The sequence below is a fragment of the Electrophorus electricus genome, chromosome 12 (assembly GCF_013358815.1).
Source record: "Electrophorus electricus isolate fEleEle1 chromosome 12, fEleEle1.pri, whole genome shotgun sequence".
NCBI classification, from domain to species: domain Eukaryota; kingdom Metazoa; phylum Chordata; class Actinopteri; order Gymnotiformes; family Gymnotidae; genus Electrophorus; species Electrophorus electricus.
The window spans coordinates 10983274-11007602 of NC_049546.1; the positions used below are offsets into that span (position 1 = coordinate 10983274).

General features: G+C 43.9%; 1 protein-coding gene across 11 annotated transcripts in view; it reads right to left on the reverse strand.

The window, feature by feature from the left end:
- Positions 1 to 23693, reverse strand: part of limch1b (LIM and calponin homology domains 1b) — a 65188-nt gene extending 41495 nt beyond the window's left edge. For 9 of the 11 annotated variants that reach the window (XM_035531966.1, XM_035531965.1, XM_035531974.1 and 6 more), the window contains exons 1-2: positions 23343 to 23693; positions 2535 to 2605 (exon numbers count right to left, since the gene is read on the reverse strand). In XM_035531966.1, coding sequence (XP_035387859.1) covers positions 2535 to 2605; positions 23343 to 23456 — 185 coding nt within the window. In that variant the 5' untranslated portion in view covers positions 23457 to 23693. Of the gene's footprint in view, positions 1 to 2534; positions 2606 to 5474; positions 5627 to 8803; positions 8954 to 23342 lie in introns of those variants that run through there. The other 2 variants (XM_035531967.1, XM_035531970.1) reach the window with 2 other exon arrangements.
- Positions 23694 to 24329: the final 636 nt, after the last annotated feature.

Sequence of the window (24329 nt, forward strand, 5' to 3'; positions counted from 1 at the left end):
AGTCCACATTCCTTTATCCCTCAAAACGATTAGTCTTATCTAATCTATTCCTTTATCCCTCATAAGGATTAGTCTTATTTTCTCCAATATGGCTATTATAAAACACACACACAGTAAATAGTATGAGACTTGTCATTCCACCAACATGAAGACCAAAGCAGCAAAGCATGCCAGACGACAGCCTGTGGCAGTCATGAAGAGAGGACGACAGCACTGAACACCAACTGTACCTTTCACAATCTTTTTTCTGTTACAGCTGAGCCCTTAAGGCCTTCTCTGAAGTAATAAGCATCTCATGCATGTGTGTGCGTTTTGGTTCACCCACACAACGGTGATGACAGTACTTAGCCGCATATTTCCTCTGTGTCTATGTAATGAGTTGCAGTTAGTTCTGCTCTGAATATTTAACTTACATCACCTCAAAAACCTGAAATGTAAATGCTGGTGTTGGCAGCCCCACTAATGGAAGGTAATGCCCTGTATTCAGATGAGCCCTGGATTTAGATGTCCTATAGTAAATCCCCGCCATGGTACACGTGTGTATACACCTGTGGCCTGGACATGGGTCCATAGTGTGTTAAAGTAGGGAATCAGATTCTCATCATGAAAACATTAAACCAGGGTCAGTAACTCTACTGCCACTGCTAATCTGTATCACACAGAGAGACTGAGCCAGACCTCACGGACAGGCATTAAAGATCACTGGAAATACCTGATGTTCGGGTAATTTTGAATGGAATTATCTCAGCATGCGTGAGGACACACACACACACACACACACACACACACACACACACACACACACACACACACACACACACGACACTACAACTGTTTTAGCTTAACTGTTCCAGTTTGGGGGTTTTTTCCTCTCTCTATAGACTGTCACACACAGTTACAGACAGAAACACGAACACAGTGACAACCACTTATACCCTTATAAGGCTCTTCTGATAAGACTAGTCACTCAGAGGAGGAGACACTTCATAAATCTCTTTTACTAATCAGAACTGTGCATATTGAACAAAATGTTAACTAAGTTAACAAAAACAGGACGCACTAATGATTTCTTCCTTTCTCTTATACACATCCTCATTAATTCATTAATGTATTAATAAATCACATTGCTCCCACGACACAGTAACAAAATATCCTTAATATCAACTCTGACCCTAACCTTTTTTATTTGGGATGTTGGAATCTAAATCTGTGCTCTCTTTCAAATGAGGCTCATCTTTGCTCTTCTGAGCACGCGCAAATATTGTGCAAATATTGTTCCAAAGTCCAGGAAATGATTTCTTTCTTTCTCCAGAATTTCTCCCCTTCTGATGCACAAAGGATGGTCTTACTGGTAAGCTTTAGCCAAGGTAGACTACATTGGCATTAACCACAGAAACGCTAGACGGCAGTCATTAGGGCAACTTAATTTGTTGTGAAGTTGACTCAGTTATTCACTGTCCACAGAGTCAATTGTTTTGTCAAGGTTTATCATCAAAAACCAATCCTTCTCTCAGCATCTGTAAACAGGGTTTACGTGGTACACAAAGTGAGAATTGGTAAAATCCTTCTAAGGGGCTTCACACATGTATGGGTTAATGAGTCGGATTCTGACTGCTCTGTTCAGCGCTGCTTCAGTAGCATAGGAGGCTGCAAGTCTGGGATAGCAGCTTGTCAAGCAGGTGTGCTCCAGAGTATTAGAACTATGCCCAGACTATGCTCTGAGGAGACCGAGAGAAAAATATGGCTGGTTTTAAAGTAGTGTTTTATCATATTTCTATTCTGCTTTTAATTGAAGATTTACTGAATGTTTACACACACTAGTTTAGTATTATCCAAACATTTTAAATATTTGACCATATGTCCACAAAAGGGTAAGCACATCATCTAATGCATTTGTGCACACACATCTTCAGGCACACAGGCGATTCCTGTGGTAAAACATGCCATCATCCTGTGTATACATCCATGTTGAGTTCAACCTAGGCATGTGTGAATTACACCATTTAAAAAAAAAAAAAAAGAAAAAAAAAAAAAAAAAAAAGAAACAGACAGGAAGAAGCTGCTGACACCGTTATTTACAACCAGGGATCCTCCCTTCTTAAATCCCCATCTGTCCTCCCGGGATCTCTCCCTCTCTTTGTTCACACCCTTTCCTTTTCAACACCTTCAAGCTTCTTTTTGCATGCTGGCCAAAACACATTTTTGCACACACCAAGGTTTAACTTGCAAACATCCCAGCACTTCTGATACTAACAGAAGTGGATGCATTTTTGAGCACATCTCTTACATTCACTAGGACACTGACCTTTGGTGCAAGGAGACACACTTACAGAGAGGGCTCCATTACAAACTGCTGTGCGGTACTATATTGATATGAATGCAAGTGTGTGTGAAGAGGAGTACATGAGAAGTACATGAGACATGAGAAGGTGACTGCATGTGTATAGGGGTGTGTGTATAGAGGAGTTTGTAAGAGAGAGAGAGTGTGTGTGTGTGTGTGTGTGTGTGTGTGTGTGTGTGTTGTTTATACTCACTCGCACAGCAGGATGCCGTTATCCAGGGCTCCTCTAAAGTCTTTCTCCCCAAAACTTCTTCCAGTGACTGCCTACACACACACACACACACACACACACACACACACACACACACACACACACAAACTATAAATTTCTCCTACGAGAGGCTGGTGAGGAGGAAAGCAAATTAGACATTGCTTGGCTATGCTGGGTGATGAGAGATGCCCATTAATGGCGACGCCCCATCAGACAGACGAGAAATGAGTGCAGAACAGAGACAGATCCACAGCAACAAGTTGTGCAGATGTGGTACGGGAGCATACAAGTACACATACATGTACATACATGTACATACGTACACACACACACGCGCGCGTGCGCACAAATGGATACTAGCATCACCTTCAGCCCAATGGCTGTGTTTCTCTGGCCTCTCAAAAGCATCAGCCTGCTTCGTGTTGGTGGAGCAGAGGTTTCTTGCTTGGGATTAGCACTGGAGGTGGAAGACAGTGTGCGTGTGTGTTGCATATCGGTCTCTTTGTCTCTCTCTCACACACACACACACACACACACCCCCACCCACACACCCCCACACACTTCTCCTTGTACGACCAGTGCAGCTTGGTCTGAGCCGCTCAGCCAGACGGTGGAATGTGTCATCTTTGTTGTCTGATAAGTAGCGCGTCCGCTCCAGGGGCCAAGGACGCTGTGGTGAACAATCGAAAGATGTTTCCTTTCGTTTTTTTTTTTTGATTCTCGAGTTCCTCGGCGGGGTGTTTCAACGACATGACCATTCTAAAGGTTCCATGTCCAAGTTTACCACTTTCATGCCTTTGTTGTGCTCTGAGAGGTTGGGGGGGGGGGGGGGCAGTTTAGAATGACAAGAGCGCAGAGGCAAGTGAAAGCAGACCGGATGTTTTTTCGTGAGAGAGGAGAGCACAGAGTCTTTGTTAGCATGTGAAGAACCCCGAACGCCAAGAGCTTCAAACAGCGCTGGAATGTGCAGCTCAGCTCAGTTTATATTGGTCCTCCTAAATTACGCATGAATGACCCAGTTGATATCACCACTTCATAAAAAAGCACCAGGCACCTGAGCTTGAATAGCACTCTTTCAACACAACACGACCCATGGCCAGGCACCAGAAAGACTGCCTTTACATGTTAACCGTCTGTTCAATTTCAACAACAACCTGCTTACTACTGACACTTAAGGTAATAACATACCCCAAAACATGTGACTGTACCTGCTTACACATTCTTATATTAGCACTGAGGTAGCATACACATATGAAAACTAATACCTGAGCTGATGGGCGCGGCGTTGAACTGACTCTCTACGGAGCGCCCCGGTCCCCAGTCTCCAGCATCAGTATCAGAGACAGTCAGCTTTGGGACACAGAGATCCATGACTAAGCAAGAGGCTCACGTCAGAGCACACTGCTGCTGGCCTGAAGAATGGACTTAGAAAAGCATCCCGTCTACGGACTGTGGGGATCCACTTTCATTATCTCTGATGCCTTACTTCCCAAAGTAACAGGCCTCCAAACTAACCCTGTCCTGCAAATGTCTGGATCAAAACTTTTTTTTGCAAGTACATTTTTAAAAATGCATTAAAACCATAAAGCTAAGAGGTTCTAAGGTCAGAAGTAAACAAGACCTCACTCCAGCATCAAACACCAGCGCATGTTCGAGACAAGCTTTATGGAAAATGCATACAGCACAGTGCTTCCTGGCCACTAGCCAAGAACCGAGTCTGATCACTTTAGCATGATGATTAGCTGCCAATGCCCCTTAAAGTCACCACTGCAGAGGAGCAGAGAATGTATATAATGAAGAATTATAAAAACATTCACCTAGCTGACACTGAAACTAAAATTTTGCATAAGAAAAATAAACCAGACTCCCGGGTTTTGAGGGGGAATTTCAGAAAGAATCTTTTCTGGGTTTTATTTCAGAGATGCAAGCACACACACTAAATTATGTTTTTCAAGTGCTATTTATGGTTCACAAGTAACTTCTTTTCTTTTGAAGGATGCAAAACAAATGCTTATCTTATCTTACAACTACTCCATCTTCAAATTCTTCTCGTGAACTGCTAATCAGCTTAACTAAGACAATGGCCAAGGATTGACCAAATGTAACCAAGGCCCAAAAGCTTAGCTCCTCCCACCTCGTCCTTGATTCAGAGTCATAGCATTGCCAGTTCCTGCTCTGTTATTTTTAAACATCATATTAAATTTCGGTGGATAGCTGCTCACTGATGCAGAGAGACAGCATGGCTAATTATGGAGAGTCTGTTTTGTTTAGTTTGTTTTGTTTTTTTTACCAATTTCTGTCAAGAGTCTTGTGACTTCTATAAACTGTAGAATGTACTGGAAATATAAGATGCTTCTTTGACATTGTCTTGTCATTAGATATGAGCTCTGTTTTCAGTTCATTTTTCAGAGCTGCGATAAGAAGCAGCAGAGTCCCCATGCAAAGCGTAGGGTGACACTACAATGTTCACAGACATTTAATTTTGTCCATATAATGAAAGCAATACACAGAAGATCCTGAAATGATTTAGCTAGAAGACTTTATTCTCCAAGTATGTGAAGCAGCAGGAGTCCTGCAGTTTCTGCAAAGACTGAACCTCCCACTCACAGCCAACACGCACACGCACACCACACACAATCACAAACATACACACCCACCCCCACCACCTCCATACACACACACACAAAAACCACCATACAGAACCTGCTCTCCACTTGTTTTCGAGTGAATGGCCATGGAGCACTTGGGCTCCCTATAATAGAACAGAACTGGCTGTAGGAAAAACACTTGGCAAATCAGTGACGTCAGCAACACCCTGTGCCACCTTTTCTGCTTTACCTCTGATTTTCATTGAAAAACATGATCAATAATAAAAAATGCATTTAAAGCAAAATCTATGCAACCTTCTCAAAAGAACCTTACCATAAATTGCATCGATCCCAGCTACTACATTTTCTGCTTGGCTCGTCGTGCCTCTCGCTGTAACTGAATAATGGATGCCAAGTGAGTTCAAGTAAGAAGGCTGAGGTTGAAAAGAGGCCAGAGGACTCTGAAAGCCCCGCGGGCTGATGGGAGCAGGGCCGGGGATGGCGACAGATTCGCTGCTCCACTTTACGCTTTTAGACGGAGCCACGCCCACCGACATCACGGGCGCCAGGGACAAGAAGCTGCTTCTGTGAAGTAAGAATTAGGCCACCACTATTCAAGTTTGAATCATGTTGACATGACCTTTTATTTCCTAAAACTGGATTTTAGGTGAAGTAGTAACTCTCTAGTCCACACCTATCAAATTCAGCTCCTCAATCTACATACCAAAGGACATCCAAGGATTCAAGTACAGTATCACCACAGTTTCAGCCCAAGAGCTAAGAGCCATGTGGTTCTTGTGTTTGTTTGGGTTTTTTTTGGTTTTTTCTTTTACATTAAGATAAAATCTCCACACAATTTAATTATTACCCTGCAGCCTAAAGCTATAATGGAAGATAAGGGGTTGGAACAATCAGTATGAAATCTAAAGCTGACTCTTATTAAAACCACATCAGCTAGGTTACCTAATTGGTATATTTTATTTTGTACGGGAAGTGTTCCTCTCTTGGTTTAATCCGCAAGGGCCAGTAAACTCATCATGAGAGCCTTCCGTAGTAGCTTTAGTCTGTGGGAGATAACCCAATTTGTGCTTGATTGCATTTCCTTAGTTTTAAACTTTAAATTACAAGATTCAAATTCAAATCTTCATGGAAAAGTTTTTCCAAAAGGAAATGTATTCCCTGTAAAATTTACGCCCCTTTTTACCCAATCTCTGCTGAGAGAAAATAAATTTTCTTCACTTTATATTCAGATTGAGTACAAGATTTTTTTAAAAACACATTTCATAAACGGAGACAAATTAAACCCAGATGGGATGGCAAAACTTTACATTTGAGTGACTTATTAGAATTTGGAAGGTTCTAATTTTCTGCCCTTTGAAAGGAAAACTGCGGCTTCCTGCCCCATGGGTCTTCTTCCAGTCAGATTAGCGATGTTGTCCATGTGTGGCCTTGGTAAGATGGAAGAGGCTCCAACTCAGTTCACAGTACAGACTGTATATACTGCAAACATTACATATATATGAAAGCTCATGTGGATGAATGCTATGTACTGTGCATGACTGCGATTATATTAAATAAACACATTAAACACATTAGCAGGCCTTTATTGTGACATGAAAAAAAAGTCTGGCCTGCATTATTTTGACTAAAAGGATTGATGTTTGTTGGCTGATTTGAATACTGTGAGTCATTAAGCCACACAGAACACTCATGTGAAGTGACTACACACAATCAAAAAACAATTTGTTAAAGGCTTCATTTTGAATTTTGCATTCCGCTATAGCACAGGTGCAAATAAAGGCAATATTGTGATAAAAATTATATATATTATGCAACCATGTATTTTGGTCATATATATTAACACCAGCAGGAAAGCAGATGGAGGCCTGAAAAGTTTGGGAACACGCATGTGCACACACACAGGCTCGCAATCACACAAGCCCAAACACACACATCAATCAATCGACCATTTAATCAGTCACTTCCATGGTGAATTATATTGTAAAAGAAACATAATATGAAGAGTTTTGTAAACTATCACCTCATCAATCTTAGTCCGGAAGAGCATAATCGTAAGGGCAGCGCCGCACACTCAAAGTCCCAGGCTTCTGATAAAAGGCCCAAGTGTGAGGAAAAGATATGACCACTAGAAGGGGGAGACACGAACATTTATATAAATGTCTTCCACTGTATATAATATACATTATGTTTAGATTTTTCCCCCAAGATAACGTGACTGAAGGAAACACAAAACACGTGATGCGGGGCAAGAACAAAAGAACTTTGTTAGCACGTTGCTCAGATAATGTCAGATAATGACGAGCTATTAACGCATCATACTACATAACCTCAGGCTCCAGCAGAAGTATGAGACTCAACCTGCTACACAAACATGCACAGCTGTCAACTGACTCTAATCGGAGAATTCTATTAGAGCTTACTAAAAAGAACAGTTCTGCCCCAAATAAAAGATATTTATGCATGTGAAATAGCTACTGTTTTTTCAGTTAAGGAAGATAAGAAAGGGGTAACCTTCAGCCTAATGAAAACAATATTTCAGAACAGTCAGGCTTGCATTTCCTCAGTATTCAGAGCAATAGCTTTTTTTAATGAAGAGCATGAGCAGCAGTATTTTTAATGGCTGCTTTTTGTGCTGTTAGTTTCAAGCATGCAAAACTTCGCACCAGTTCCCAGCTGGGGTTCCTTTATTCCCCTCCGGGCACCAGGTATGCTATGCCATTTAATACCGCTCCATCGTTGTGTAACATATTTGCCTAGAAGGTACCACGTCGGTCCATTGGGCACCACCGACGGCCCGGCTTCTCTGGCTGGAGCCCCGTCCACACTACAAATGAGATAAGTGGTCACCAGGACAGGGCTAGCTCCACCGTCACCCGCTAGGGAACCGAGTGAGCGCGCTCAGTTAGTAGATCTCCTTGTATACACAACTGGCAAAAGAGTGATCTTATCAGTGGTGGAAATGCAGGTCTATTACTAGCAAAAAAAAAAACAAAAAAGAAAACAAAAACCAAAAAACCTGCCACAGTTATTTGCTATGGAAACAATTCATTGCTGTGAGTATAAGTGGCTGTGAATCCACAAAATTTTGCACATACCCATAGTTCTACAGAGTTTCCGACAGACGTTAATTACCTGTTCAACTGGTTTCAAATTTATACGGTCTCAAAAATAAAAACTGAATAAGGAAAATAATTATAAACCGTTTGAAACGGAACATCCCAACCTCAGACAGAATCAAGGCACAGTCTAAATATTAAACATTCCATGTATTCATAGCTTACTTGGACACATAGCCACAGTCCCACAGTCGCATTCCAGTAGTACCAGAAACGCATCTGACTCATTTAGAAACGAGATCCCCACCTCCACATGGATTTTGCATTAGATTTCCATCAACCCTGAATCAAGAGATGCTAGTGAGAATTCCAGGTGACCATATGTGTGAAACAGGAGAAAGAGAGAAGCAGAATGATGAAGACGGAGAGAGAGAGAGAGAGAGAGAGAGAGAAAGAAAGAAAGAAAGAGAGAGAGAGAGAGAGAGAGAACGAACGAACGAACGAAAACAAAGAGAGCGAGCTCCATAAAATAACATTTAAAAAATTTTAAAAAACCAACACACTCCAAAGCTGCAGACACACTCACCACTGACACAGTAGAAGTTACGGAGTGGAAAGCCACCATTCACGTCCCTGCAGGGAAATAACAGGGTTTCAGCTCAAAGTGTCACTCTGAGCCTTGGAGCTGAGCGGAGCGCTAGCCTGAGCTCCCTACGCTAGCCTCTCGTCTGAAGAGACCTGCTGCTGAACTGAGGGAGGAGAGGAGGCAGGCTGCCTGCTACACGGTGGGGTTTTATGTAAGAGCTGTCGGAGCTTTGCGTCACCCACAGCCTCTGCGCTGTCCCACACCAGCGCAAGAGCGGCAGGGTACTGCAGAGGCTCGGGCATCGCCGGAGAACCACCTCCAGCACGCCGACTCACACTGCGGCAAGAGCAGGAGAGACCGGTACAGGGATGCTGTCTTACTTCTGCAGCGTTAGCATGCACAGGCGCGCGTGCACACAAACACACAGAAGCGCAGTGACATGCTCTGAATGACCCTATAAGCAACCACCTAGAGCGTAGACATTACTGAACCACAAATGGCAAATCTTAAGAGCTTTACTCCCTTCATATAAACCCAGCCACACACACACACACACACACACACACACACACACACACACACACACACACACACACACACACACACACACACACACACACACACACCCCTCCATGCAGTGGGTACCACCCACATTACATAAAAACTCACACTCACAGCTTACTCAGTCTCACTGCAATGCACAGATCAGCCCAGAGAACACTGTTTATTCAGCACCAGATGACAATGCACCTTATGGGTTCCTTTTGGAGAATCACTCGGTTTGCCTGATGTGTTTCACACCCCCAAATAGCAACATGACATTAACCGCAAACTTAGGAAAGGACTGTCTCTCTTAAACCCTAAAGTGAAAAGGGTGTTTGAAGTGGCATTGTGGTGGGCTGTCAAGGCAGAAATAGATTACCACAGAGTTCTCAGATTACCTACACATAAGCAAGCATACACACACAGACTTTTTTGTACATTTTCTACTCATTTAACACCAAGTTCTTGTGAAGTACCCCATTCATAATCCACACTCTTAGGCACAAACACAAGCTCAAGTGTGCATTAACCTTTCACCTCTGTGGGGAAAAATAAGCACCTGAGAGAGTGTCCATCATGCTTCCTTTAACGTGGAAACCCCCAACATAGCTGTGAACACAATATTCACTTGTGTGCAAGGATTAGGTTGACAGTGTTTTGGAGGTGCTTGCACACGAGTAGATACTGTAGATAGCCTGTAGGGGGTAGGGGGTGCCTGCATATGAGTGGATACTCTGGACAGCATGTAGGTGTACCTGGAACATGCAGCCATGTTTCCTGTGTCCATTCTAATAATACAGGCAGTACTCGAGTAGTCTATTGATCTATCTAGTATGGCAGTCCAATTTACTATTTAAAATATTGTCCTCTATTTTTTGGGAAATTAATTTATGTCTCACAATACAGTAGAAGTTATGAAATGATTAGAAACATCTCAACAAAGTTCAGTTCTCACAAACCTAATTACACACCATTTTTAGTTTCCGGTATCATTTAACTAGCACAGGCAAAATGCACTGACGAGTAGCGCAATGAAGCAGTGAAGCACTTCAACATTCGGAGATTATACTCATCTGGACCTCGTGCATTTATCCCATTTTGTTTTGCTTTGTAATCATCTGCTGGGAGTCTCAAGACTTGACCATAGAACAAGAACTGGAATAACATTCTTGACTTTTTTTTTTTTTTTTTACTGTATTTTTGCCCCTCTTCTGTCAGCTTCCACTTCATCCTTTCACTCCCTCTCTCTCTCTCTCTCTCTCTCTCTCTCACACACACACACACACACACACACACACACACACACACACACACACACACATACACACACACATACATACACACACACATACATACATACACACACACACATATACACACACATACATACATACACACACACACATATACACACACACACAGGTGAGAATAATTCACAGCGGCAGCAGAGAAATGGCAGAGGGGATATGGGCCTTGGAAATTAAAACACGCCTACTGACCAACACAGAGAACAGACACGGCAGCCATGCTTGGAGGTCAGGAGGTCAAACCCCTATACAAGACATTGGACTAGTACTGTAGACTTGGTAAGCCTGTTCCAAAAATTTAAAAAAACCTTTTTAAAGGTATTAGCATTGGCAATGTAATAGCAGCACCTTTTCACTAAACTCAGCTCAAACTGAATGAGAAAGGTTAATAGGATAATAAATTGAAAGATCTGTGGTCCCTTTATTTTAGCCCATGTGTCATGAAATTCATACATTTTATGAGCCAAGTAAGGACACTAAAGAACTTCCTGAGTTCCCTCACATTTCCACCTGATAGATCATAATCAATACACAAATGTCTTTCAGACCACTCTTTTTAATACCACTTTCTTGCACTCGTATCGGATCTTTTACCATTGACACGTGGCTGCACCATGCCTACCCATTTGTCCTACGTGTGGTCAGGCAGCCGAACCCCAAAACCTCACAAGACTAAAACTGCTGTTGGGGTTGGTGCATTGGTGAGAGCAGGCTCAGCGCATGAGGCGCTGTCTACCCAACAGGTATGAGAAGCAGAATGCATACTCCCCCTCTCATACAAAAAACAACTCACACTTTTGTGCCATGAAACAGAGAAACCCTTAAAACATGTCTGTGACAAGGTGTGGGAGTTGCAGGCACAGTGTCTGCATGTACATGGTACATAATTTCTAAGTTCTTTGAGCTTTCTACCTTATGTAAGCAAGCAAGGATTTGCACAGCATAGTGTCAATCTACAATGATTGGTGGTTGGAAAGTCACTTGGATCCAGGTTAACAGATGTGTTGATTTCTAGGGGTTGCCATTACTGTAAATATTCCCCCACTAACCCACCAGGTTGTAAGACAGACAAACAGCAGGCTACCAGATGACTGATCACTGCTAGGCATTAGAGGTCAGGGCAGTAGATTTTGTGTGTCTGCTAAGCTACATCAGCTATCAGCCCTTTCCCAGTACAGACGGTCATGTGTGTAGAAGAGAGAAAGAGGAGAAGAGGAGAGAAACCAGATGTGTAACGGGCTGTAGAGTGATGTAAGGGCCTAGGGTGATGTATGCCCACGTTAAACCACTAACAAAATCTAACTGAAAGAAAATGTGTCAAAGTGAACTTTGAAAAAAATTGGGATGAACACCGTGTGCGTGTCTGTGTGGCAGCAAACACGTCTACACCCACCACAGGAAGTTGTGTGTGTCTAATTGGAGGCACTTATCAGAGCACAGTCAGGAAAGGCCTCAGCCATCCCCCCCCCCCCACACACACACACACAGAGAGACTTTAAAAAAAAAACACACACAAATTAAAACAAGGCAGTTTCCTGTCAAAGTCAGATTGGAGACCTGTTACTTATCCTCCTGTTCTCTAAACTGTGTCTGCTAAGTTATTAGAATGTATACAAAATGAGATTTGACAGAGCCAAAATGGCTGTAGGAATGGCTGTGGAATTCAAACATTCAGGTACCAAGAGGAACTTATTTTTACATAATGGTGATGATGAGAGAAGATGTGTGACAGGACAGCTTCAGCAAAAGCATTGGGAGGCTTCCCACTTTACGCCATACTATGCAACATGCAGCACTAACTTGGCTAGCATTATTGTGTGTGTGTGTGTGTGTGTGTGTGTGTGTCACCTTTGTCCCCAGTGGAAACATCACAGGCTAGCAGTTCAATCACTAATCACATTCTGTGTACACTATAAAGCAGAATATCGATAATTTGATCAATAACACGTTGAAATAAGAGTGGCTTAATGATGGCGCTTGGATCAGTCTGGCTGTGATCATCCTGTTAATGGGCACATGTCTCTGGTAAACAAGTTTGGAAACCTGGCCTTCTCCGACAATTCTGAGATACCTGTAAGTCATTTGCAGAGGAGCAAAAATCACAGGCTGTACGTCTCAACCTGCCTTCCTCATGCGCCAACACTTGACGTGTATGTACGTATCTGGCTGTAATGACCTCAGCTGGCAACTGTGCTTTATTCAACCATAAGCCACACACACACACAGCAGACACGTAGATGTGGCTTGCCTTTTTCGGAACATCTCTGGAAGACCTCAGCCCTCTGTCCTAACACATTCCTGAGGGCAGAGATGGCCAGGAGACACGCTGACCCTGCGTGGCCTCCAACCGACCCCACCTGTTAGACCTCAAAACATTGCCACATTCCTACAGTGGAATCCAACACGGTCCCTCATTACCAGAATGCAAGTGTGTATCCACCATTTGCTGATTCAATTCTGATGATGAAAATACCATGTGATAAACTCCAGAAGAGCTTTGGGCCTGCTACAGGCTTCATCACCTAGGAGCTATGCATTTACGATGGTATAGTCCCATAATGCCAAGACATAAATCCTGTCAGTATGATTGGACAAGAGTTCCCTCAATAATCCTGCCCCAGTTTAGAGATCTGCCCTCAAAATTACATGTCAATCACTGCATAAAAGCTCAACTGACAACCTACAGGTAATCATATAGAAAAACTGAGCTTCCTGGGTTTACGTCAAAACCTAAAATTCTGGCAAGCTCATCTGTAGCTCAGTGGGATTCCGTGCATTCAACACCCTCTGCTTTCAGGAAGCCTGTAAAGGAGTCCACAGGAAAAGCTACTTCAAAGCAGAAACCGCCCAGGTTAAGTGCAGCCAAGCTGTGAGAACAGACACTTCACACGTGAGAATGCCCACAGCTGTACTCCTGCCAGCACACTCATCATGCCATCACACTGTTCCATCATGGGCGGAGGAGAGCTGGCATAGTGGGCGGGCCTTTTTCAGTGACTGACTTACGAGCCATTTAAAAAAATGTGCTCAGTGTTCTAATCTTCCTAATAAAAATTTCTGAGATTCCACTGAAATATCTCACGTAGACAGAGCGCAGTAATTTTGCAGATGATGACCAGCCAAGCTTGAAACACGACAGGTCAGCGAGCGCTTTTTTCAAGGCTAATTCTTCCTCTGTCTCATATTGCAGCCTCTGTCTGGGAGCTCACAATGCCCAGTGTCTCAGTGACAGTTTCCCAGGGGTCTCTCCAGACCTTCCTGGTGGCCAGGTCAGTGGTGCCTCCTCCCCTTGTTCTGGCCCCATCAAGGCAACCAGGAAGCCCCTCACTCTTCCAGGCTGACTTCCAAGGGTATCCCAGTCAGAGACCCTGCCATTGGATATCGTCCCAACAAGGCCGGGTCTAGTATGGCCAGGTTTTGCTCAGTCTCTCAAATGCACACACACACACTTGTGTTTCACAAACCTTGGTGGAGGTGACACAAAGCTGCTGTTACACTAAAATACTGACTGTATCGCTTTAAGGAGTTCTTTAAGAAGAAGCATACGTAGCCGTGATACCATCTCCATCATGTTTAAACACTTCACTTCAAAGTCAAACATATAGGAGGACTACACTGAAGCAAAACAGTTTTAAAGTCCATGCCGGAGAACACAGACAGCATTATCTAACCATCTCGACATCTGGCACACAGCATCTCAGGTTGTGTGTCATCCTGCCCGCCTTCTGACTTAACACGTAAAGTGTTTCGAACTGCAAGATGGCATGTGGTTTCTGATCCGTTTTTTCCGGAGGGATGGCATCTGAGAGTGCTGCATGCAGGAGAGCTTGGATCCATCAGTGTTTGCATAGCTGGCAACTAATCTTCAGCTACAGGACACTTGAAGAAAATGACGGATTCTACAAGAAAAGTATGAAAGGCCACTTGTATAGAGAGAAAGAAAGGAAGAAAAGGGAAAGAGATGGAGAGAGGGGGAATGGAAGAATGACAAGATTAATGAAAGGGGATCAGAGTTCTATTCATGCAAGTGAAATCAGCAGGTGCTGGCAGCTCACGCACACAGAGGCAAGCACAGGGAAGCAGTTAGCGAGGCGTTCTATGTCCGCAGATGTGTGGTGCCTACGGTCCAGCCCTCCGCCCCAACCTTCTGTTCCACCTCCCATCACGCGGACATCCCTGGAAGGTCAGTGCTCACCCAGCAGCAGCAAGACACCACGGAGCTTATGACAACCACGGCCATTCACCCACTCATTCCTGGGAAGTCTACCCAGCCACAGAAGTACTACAAACGATGAGGACATGGTAATGACAGCACATGAAAAAACTCGGAGTTTCGTAATCTTCGAGTATAGCTGAAAACAGTGGTTCAGTCTGCAAACCAGGTTACTTAAGCAAGTAAGGCACTGCTTATATCGGTCAGCTGCAGTGGACATTTAGGCTTTGGGACAGGTGAAATTTGTGAACATGACTGACTGGCTCGTTTCTATAACTTACAAGAGATTTTATTTTCCTTCCATAAAACTTTTAATTACACGGACACACCACTTTGCTTGTGGCACCACCTTAGTGCCAATTCTGACATGCTTTTTTAGTAAATCCTTTTTTAATGTTCTGCTGAGTTTGACTCAGACTGTATTGTTTATCATCATGAAACTACATGAAAGATAATGAAAGAATCTGTGATGCTGATGTAAACTGTGGCAATACTGGCGATACTGCATTATACATTTAGTGATACTTGTGTCAGCTTTCACCTCCATCATCTTTTCAGAGATACACAGGGTTTCCATCATCTTCTCTGTCAGTGATTTTTCTTCTACAGCATTCCAGTGCTCCACCTGGTCCTTCCATGTCTACTAAATGCACACCAGGTCATGATACAGGCTTCCCTTCAGAGGCGAGCACCTGTACCCAGCCTGGTGAAGCAACGAGCTACCTGCTTTTCACTCATTTTTGCATGATTCATCAAATTAATCACCACCTGCCGAGAGAGCTCAAGGAAAGTGTGAATATCGTTAGCACAATCCAGAAATGACGGTCACCATTACCTACAGTACTGAACACGTTCAGAATTCTACAGGAACCAAGAAACTCCAAAGGAACTAAGACGGGCCTTCTAAAACAGCGAGTAACGGAAATATTTTTGGAAGGGGCACTTTGTTTGATTAATTGATATAGATCTGTTGTGGGTGTTGCTGCTGTTTTAAAAATCAAAAAATGTACAACTTGGAAATACCTGAAATCATCTTAAAATGAGTTATGCTGTACTAGGAATCTCGCTCAAGTCACATCACAGCACAATCTTGCTCAGGGTTCTGAAATTTGCATAGACTTAACTACTTCTGTGTCGTACGTCCTCCCAGTAGAGGAAGTTGGTATGAGAGGCCTGACTCTGCCTGGACTGAGCTAGACATCTGGCATACTGCCACAGAGTAAACCAAGAATGAAAAATCAATTTCTGTAACTATTTTGCAAGTCGTGTTATTCACATGGAGAGCTATTTATTAAGTAGGCTAAGGGACTCAGAAATGGCTTGATGTTAGTATATAGCAAAGTTGGTCAACTTCAGTGTTTTGTGATAAGAAAGGCCAAATGCAGGTGATGTAAATTTAGCATTAATCCTCCATTCCAGTTGGAGTTTCTAATCCAGTTACTGTCTAGGTGCACAAAATTTGTACTAATGCCATTGTCATGGCGTACGGATCAGCAATGCTGGGGTGTAATCCTGTTACTGAGACAATTGCTGAAGTCTCTAACTTCCAGAACCCATACCAAGAACAGTGTCCCTCCTCCCCCCCAAAAAAAACCCCTCATGGTATGCACATTCACACCAAGGTATAAAGCTATAAAAGCTAGCGATGCAAAGAACACACAGCAGCAGTCAGAAAGAGACTGGGAGATAAAAAAAAAAAGTTAAAAAAAAAAAGAGAGTGAGAAGGATATGGGGCGAGAGAGCGAGGCTGCTCATTCTGATGCTAATAATTCCTAATGTAACTTCCAGAATGGAATGAGGCTCCGGGAAACGGGGGCGGTGACAGAGCAGGGGGCGTGGGGGGCCAGTGAGACACAGCAGATTTTTATCTTCTTGCGTTCATTCTCCCACCCAATTCTCCTGATGGTCCATGGGAGATGACATCACTGGAGCCAGGACAGGCACAGAGGTCATCAGATGGATCAGAGACATCACCGGACAAAGACAAAAACCAAAAAAATGCTGACCTCTCAAAAACAACAACAACAAGCACACGATCGTGAGATGATATTAAAGCTACAAAAATGAGAGTTTGGAACAAGTGCCTGAGTAAAGTAACAGCAGGACAAAGACATAACAGAGGACAAAATGGTGACTGAAAGCTGGTTAGTTCTGAACAGAAATGTGTATGTAAAGTTAGCATGATTGTCCAGCTAGAAGAAAGCGACTAATCTTTGGCAAAGCTGATAGAGTTGGAGAACTTTGACACACATATGTCATGACATTATTTTATATATATATATATATATATATATATATATATATATATATAAATAAATAAATATATATAATATAAAAATGTCATGACATATCAGTATAAAGCAGCATGATCAACATCTGTTACTGCGGCATCATAAACCATGCAAGAAGGGGAGCCAGAGAGGGCCTGTGGGAAGCACGCATAATGAGATGACCAGACACATGCCAAGGAGTTCAGATCCGACTGGAGCACTTTTCAGTAGCAAAGTCCGAGCACCAGAGGGGACGTGCAGTGAACAGAGGGCGCATGACACTCTGCCTATCTGTATGGGTGTTTTGCATGCACTGTGTGTGCATGTGTATTAGTTAACTGTTTAAGTGTGGGTGATCAGCTTGTGTAAGTGTGTTTCTCTGTCTGAGAAAATGAAACAGTAAAAACAGTACATTTGTAACTGAATGTGCCTGGCTATGCAAGTGTAGTGTGAGTGTGTGTGAGTGCGTGGGCGTGCATGTGTGCCCTTCTCTGAATGGCTCCATTCATGGTAGTGGACACTATTGTTCCTGGCAAAGGCTCACCATAGAACAGTCCTGAATCTGAAATCTTCTCTCTTCTCCTCTTTGTGTGTGTGTGTGTGTGTATACGCTTTTCTCTGATTAAAATGTCAGGATCAGTAAACTGATGACAACCAAGACCTGACTGAGCTCAATACAAAACCATGAGAACATTCCTTCAGCCACACACACACACACACACACACACACACACTCCATCAAGAGCTCCCATCTAGCATTAGTAACAACTTTAGAAAGATCATTTTAGAGAATTCAGCTGAAATACATATAAACTGGAGCAGAGAGCTAGTCAGCTGCGCACAGCTGTGATGTCCTCCCAACCATGCCATAACAGAAGGCCTGAAACACAGTCTCCAACATGCTAATACACTTGCTAAGCACAGGGAAACACCTCTGTGTGAGCCAACCTCACACTTCTAGCAGACATTCGCCTTCTGTCCTAACACAGCTCGTGGAGTGCCTTAGGCCCACCGGCTTTTTATAGACACTTGTCACAGCGAACTGGAGCGGAGGGCAGCATCTGAGAGGTAGACATGTTTAGGTCTGGGCCAGAACGGTGTTCAGCGGGCAGGACAGCAGATGGGCCACACTCACTGCCTGATGTTGCAATGCATGAGTCAGGCTCCCTCCCCGGATCAGGCTCCCTCCACCCCCCGCCTCTGCTTATTTTCCAGTCAAATACTGAGCAAACCAATGAGGGTGAGGCAGTCCAGAGAAATAATGTAAGGCAAAATGTGTTGAACACAGAGGACAGAGCAGTGTATGGCAGACAGTCAATGGGTGGGTCAACAGATGAGCGTGGCGTGTGTGTGTGTGTGTGTGTAGCATGCAGCAGTTTCCCCTGATAAGCAAAAAGAGTCCAGCTCCCATGAGTCCATCACTGCCACCATGTCCCACTTACACACACACACACACACACACACACACACACACACACACACACAGAGAAATTCAGAGATTTGCAATGTCCCACTTACGCACATGTTCCACTTAGAGATTCAGGGATGGCGTTATGGCAGAGGCGGGGTTATGGCTAAGGGATTGTGGAGTCTGACACGTGAATGCCAGAGACTGAGTGAATACAGTGATCTCAGACTACAGACTGGGCAAAGCAGCCAGCAATTTAAGCACCCTAGCCAACAACTGCTTACCAACACTAACTGGGCCATTGCCTGTGCCCACAATGACACAGCACCACATTCAGTTGCCTATGAACCAGGAGAAGTACGAGCAGTTTAGTGTTCATGCCTTCCCTTCGATGACCCTTTCAGATTCTCCATATTACATTTGGCTGAGTGTCACACAGCAGGTTAACCGTCCACTAATAAGAGAGTATGTGAAAGGTCGCAAGCAGTTAAAATCAGGGGGGAGGGGGACCCTTATATCAAATCCTCCTCCATCGTTCTACCCCCCAGCCCATTTCCATAATCTAGCAGCCATCTGGACGAGTCACTAATCTGACAGACAATTGAGGGTCTTCAGTACAGAGTAGCACTGTTGGTGTCAAGCACTAGAAGGAGCCAACCAGTCTATCAACGTGTAGCCTTCAGAGCTGCTGCAGATCCATAGTGCATCACTCCACTATGAAACCTAAGAAGAAAGGAACTTTGCAATGTTTTGATAATACTGCAAGACACAGATTCATCCTAATTACTCCATCAGTCCTAAAGCTGGTTTTAGACAAACACAGCCTGTAGGCTAGAAAGCCTAACAGCCTGGGTTCTGAGAGCAGTTTTACAAAGGTCTTTTTCCTCTTAAGCAAATGCCCACTTTCTCTTTCAGAGGACCTGCTCTATAAAGAATCCAGACCAGGGTGGACTGTTTACATTTGAGTACTTGCATGCAGGTAAATATGGGGCTCTATGATGTGGTGCATAGTTGTAGAAAAAACATTGCTGTGTTGATACTACAACTTTCCATGGGATCTGTCCTAACTTTTGCCACACACACACACACACACACCCTTGTTTTGTTCAGTAGAAAAATGATGACAGGCAGTGTAGTATAAAGAGATAGAGATAAACAGACAAGCTCCCTCCCTCATTTCACTCAGCAAGCCCTGGGGCTGTCTCCACACTCTCCACTAGCAAAGTCCCCAGCTCCCAACACGTGCCATCACGAACAGCCCGCCCCCCCACCACACACACACACACACACACACGCACACACGCACGCACACACGCACCCACCCACACACACCCCAACGCCCATCCCGTGCCATCACGAACAACCAGCCTGACACACTCATACATAGACACACACACACAATGTTATCCACTCCACATGCTGGCAAGCTTTACAGAGGTGGCACACAAGTTCTAAATGGCTAAGCCTTTTGCACTTTACTGGGTACCATATGCACCTCACTGAAAACTCTCAAATATAGGCCAGTCTGTGTGGTGTCTGAATGAACTGCATTTAGTGTTTTTTTAACTTAATGAGTAATGTCGGTAGACTTTTTTTTTTTTTTACAGTTCATTTGATCCTTTTCGTCGAGCTTTTCTGGTTGCGAGCCGTTTAGCTATTGGCCATTGAGTAGTTGCTAAGCGCACAGCGATCACTGTCCAAGCATACAAGGGCAAGCCAGCTCACAGGAACACTCACAAGGCCAATTAAAACCCTCCCCAAGCACAGCGAGTGGAGGCACGGTATGGCAGCGGCAAACAAGTAGGAGAGAATCCCAAACAGGCCCTTGGCTTTGTGTGTCTGAAGCAGGCCAGCCAAATCCCGCGCTGCTCACTGGAGTGGACCACTAACTCGGTCCAGATAACGCTCGTGCCAAATTTTAAAGACCCCGCTCCCACACTGTGAATGTTGTTTCAGGAGAAGTGCACAGGTAGTTGGTAGGAGAGGTTGGGGTCAGGACGCAGGGAAACCATGTTTCAATAAGCCCAAAAAAAACCCAGCAAATTTCACTGTACTGTTTCAATATGTGTTACTAGTTTCTTTGTGTGTGTGCGTGCATGCGTGTGTGTACATGCATGCATATATATATATACACACACACACACACACACACACACACACACACACACAATACCTGTCTGCCTAACCTAATATCATCAAAGCTAATCTAAAGTACTAACACTGATTTCAACACACTGAGTAATCCAACTAGGTATGTGGAAAAAGGCTAAATATGGCACAATACCGGCAACATTTATGAAGGTAAAGTTCTCTTAACACACATACGGCAGGACATGCACGAACACACCAAGACTGGATTAACAAGACAGCGAGAGACTACACAGGTAACAATAATAATGCAAGTCAAAACACAGCCTCATTCCCACAAGCCCTCACTCACACACCAGGGCTCACTTCACACTAGAGCTAGGGTCGAGAAGCAGCGTCTCCTCAACCCGAATGCATCCTGATATACGCATGGCCATTCTATGCACCAGTGACACCCTGCTTTCAGTGACCAGTTTGCACATCATCTGCATCAGGTTTCTTTGCTGGTTTCCCAATAGCATTAGTACTCTATACTGCATACTGGTTGACAGCTAGCACAAGTTCATTAGTTGCATTCATTTTGACTTCAGACAATTCTCCTTCTCCTGGGAGTGACGTCATGATTTGTCTAAATTTTGTTCCAGGTTGAGCCTTAGCCTGTTCTTTTCCAACTGGTGGGGTATTGCACAATAGCCATGTGCCTGGTAGGGTGAGGGCAAGCATGTGCTGCCTTCGTGTCTTAAGCTGCTGATCACACAGCCTTGTGTGACAGCTCAGTGCACTAAGAGAAGAATGCAGGCCAAGTGACCTTAAATGGAGGGTTTCAATGCACTTCTTGGGGACCGTTCACCCAGACCAGGTTTTAGTTCTGCTCAAGCTCAACATGGCTCAGCCAGGTAAAGTCTGGACTGACTGAGGTCCCCCATGACTGGATTAAAAACCCATGACTTAACAGAACCCCTCAATTAGCTGCCATTGCGCTATATTAAAGATATTTATCACCTCTCCCATGTATGGATGCCTCACTGCCAATCAAATCCAGCTTCTGTCCACAAAATTCAACTCCACAGATGCAGGAACAAAACTGGCCGAATGTAGTCTATATATCTAACTTAGAATAATACGTTTTTAATCCGTTTCATGTTAAAAATAAAACATTTGTTTTGTTAAAGCAGAATCTAAACAATCTAAGAATCTAAAGCCTTCTTTCACCCTTCCAACCACCAAAACATGCATCATTAGTACAGTGCTTTGAGGAGGCGAATGTGTTGGATAGGGATTTAAATAACATCCTAAGAGTCATTTTTATTTGCCAGTGTTCAAAAGACAACCTGTGGATCTTGGAACCATCTTCATTTTGCCCCAGGACAGGTTTGAGAATTGTGAAATAGTTTTGTCATAGGGCATGTGATGCCAGTTGACATCAAAAATAAAACCCTGTGAAAGATGTTTCTGGAAAAAGTAAGGAAGGTGAGCGAGAGCACGCTCAATGTTACGCTGAGGAGCACTATAATTACTTTCATAACCTTTGCACGAGTGCCATGGGATCATGGCTTAGTATGTCTGTTAATGCACGTTCACAAGAAAGAAAACACAGCAATCAAAACAGAAAAAATACCCTGAAAGAGTTATGGCTCCTCCCAACACTGTAAAAAAAAAAAAAAAAAAAAAAAAAAAACAGCCCCAGGTCTACACCAAGTTCAGAACTAACAGACACAATGAGGACATGAGCTGCTGGCATTGCTACACTGAGTCTCCACCTGAGAGGGGGTGATCTTTCAATAAACAGTTATTTGGAACATCTGAATTTGCCAGGTCTACCAGCAGCCAAGCTGATGTGTAAGGACAGCAAAACACAGACATCCATCAAAGACAACTCCAAGACCATCACACATACACAAAAACTCTAGTGGATTAATGCAATGCAAAAAAATGGTTTTAAAATGGGAAACGCACTGGGGGAGTTCTCTCGATGATCTGGATATCTGATTCATTCCACTGCAGCATACAGGAGTAAGTAGCAGGCAGTTATACTTGGAGCAGAGAGGTGAGGGACTTTGGGCCAGTAGGACTTCCCATCCTTTTAGCCACTGTGAACGCTGTCTGAAACACCTCTTAAAACGCCAATAATGTATCAGTAAATCTAACTCCTTAAGACCAAATGGGCGGACTGCCTCCGAAATGTTGTTTTCTTGCAAGAGTGTGCATTTTTAACCAATATCTATACGGGTTAAAAAAAAAGGGGGGGGGGGGGGGGGGATACTGATCTAATACCGCTGAGTGAACAGCGTGTTTACCAGAGAACCACGCGTGAAATCCAGCACTGCCACTCGACAAAAAGCATGTTTGTCCCGCATCGACAGTCCCAGGCAAAATGAAGTAAAGCACATTCCATGCAAATCCATCAACGATCAATTTTAACACCATGCAGGAAGAATTTAACCTCGTTTCCCATTCAAAGAGGGGTGTACTCCCGGGCTGTCTCAACAGGTGAACGCAACCACAGCCTTCTATAGTTCCCTATCCTCTACCCCAAGGTTGGGCGAAAAATTCACATTTTCCCTGAAACGAAGCTTGTCTATCCAGACTATTTAAAAAAGTGCAAATCGGCTGCTGCTACCTGTAGAAGCACGACTCGTATAACGATGGAAAACCCTAAAAATAACGTTGCCTGGCATCATGACGTCGTAAGAAGGTAAACGGCATTCACCTCTATCCATTTCTGGGCCTCGCGAACCGCCGGTTCCGACGCCTCTGACGTTGATTCGACGTAGTGATGCTGCAGATGTGGATGCCGTTCTGCATCCGAAGCTGGACTGGCCATTTAGACCGCCTTTAGGAGCGAGTGCTTCAAAACACCGTAACTCGGCGACGGACGAGCTTCCGATCACCGACGCAAAGTTGCACAACTTGCGCCCGAGACGTCAGATAAACTTATTATCAGAGTTTGCCTCGCCGCTTCAATGCCGCAGACCTGCACTGCACTTGCAGATGAGCTGAGACGAGCGCACCTCCAACCACACACACACACACACGTTCTCGATCGCAAGGACCGCGAGCTACACCGACCTGCTCGCGCTGCGTTATGAATCGAACCAATGGCTAAATATAAACGACAAAAAGGAGCGCGTGAGGCAGCCAATCAGGCTGCTTGCAATTCCCACCACTGCCCAGCTCCACACACCCACTCCATGAAGCGGTTCAAAGTATAGCTACGGCCCTAAGATTACAGTAGAATAAAAATAATCTCTTTATACAAAATGGCATTAGCGCGTAGTTCCAGAGGCAAACCGAAGAACCGTGCTGAAAAACAACTAATACAACGCGGCTACGGGATCTGCGTGATAAAACCGTTCCTCTGCAGTTAAACCACGAGTGCTGGTTAAATCAGTACCTGTGAACTCCATGTGCTTGTATCGATTACAAACGTATTGAGCTCAGCGAATCGGAGAGAACGAGAATAAACTGCATCTTGAACTGTATTTGAATTGGATTTATACAGTCTGTATTTAAGACTGTAGGGCGCTCGCATATAGTACTCTTAATAAGATAATAAACGTGTTTGACGAGGACGGTAATACTGCTTGGTCTTGCAGTTAACTGGTGAAATACGGTTTTATATTTGCGTGCACGCAGTAGCACAACTTGTCAAGCATAGCTAAGCATGACTAAGGGCAGGATATTAAAGAGCTACATT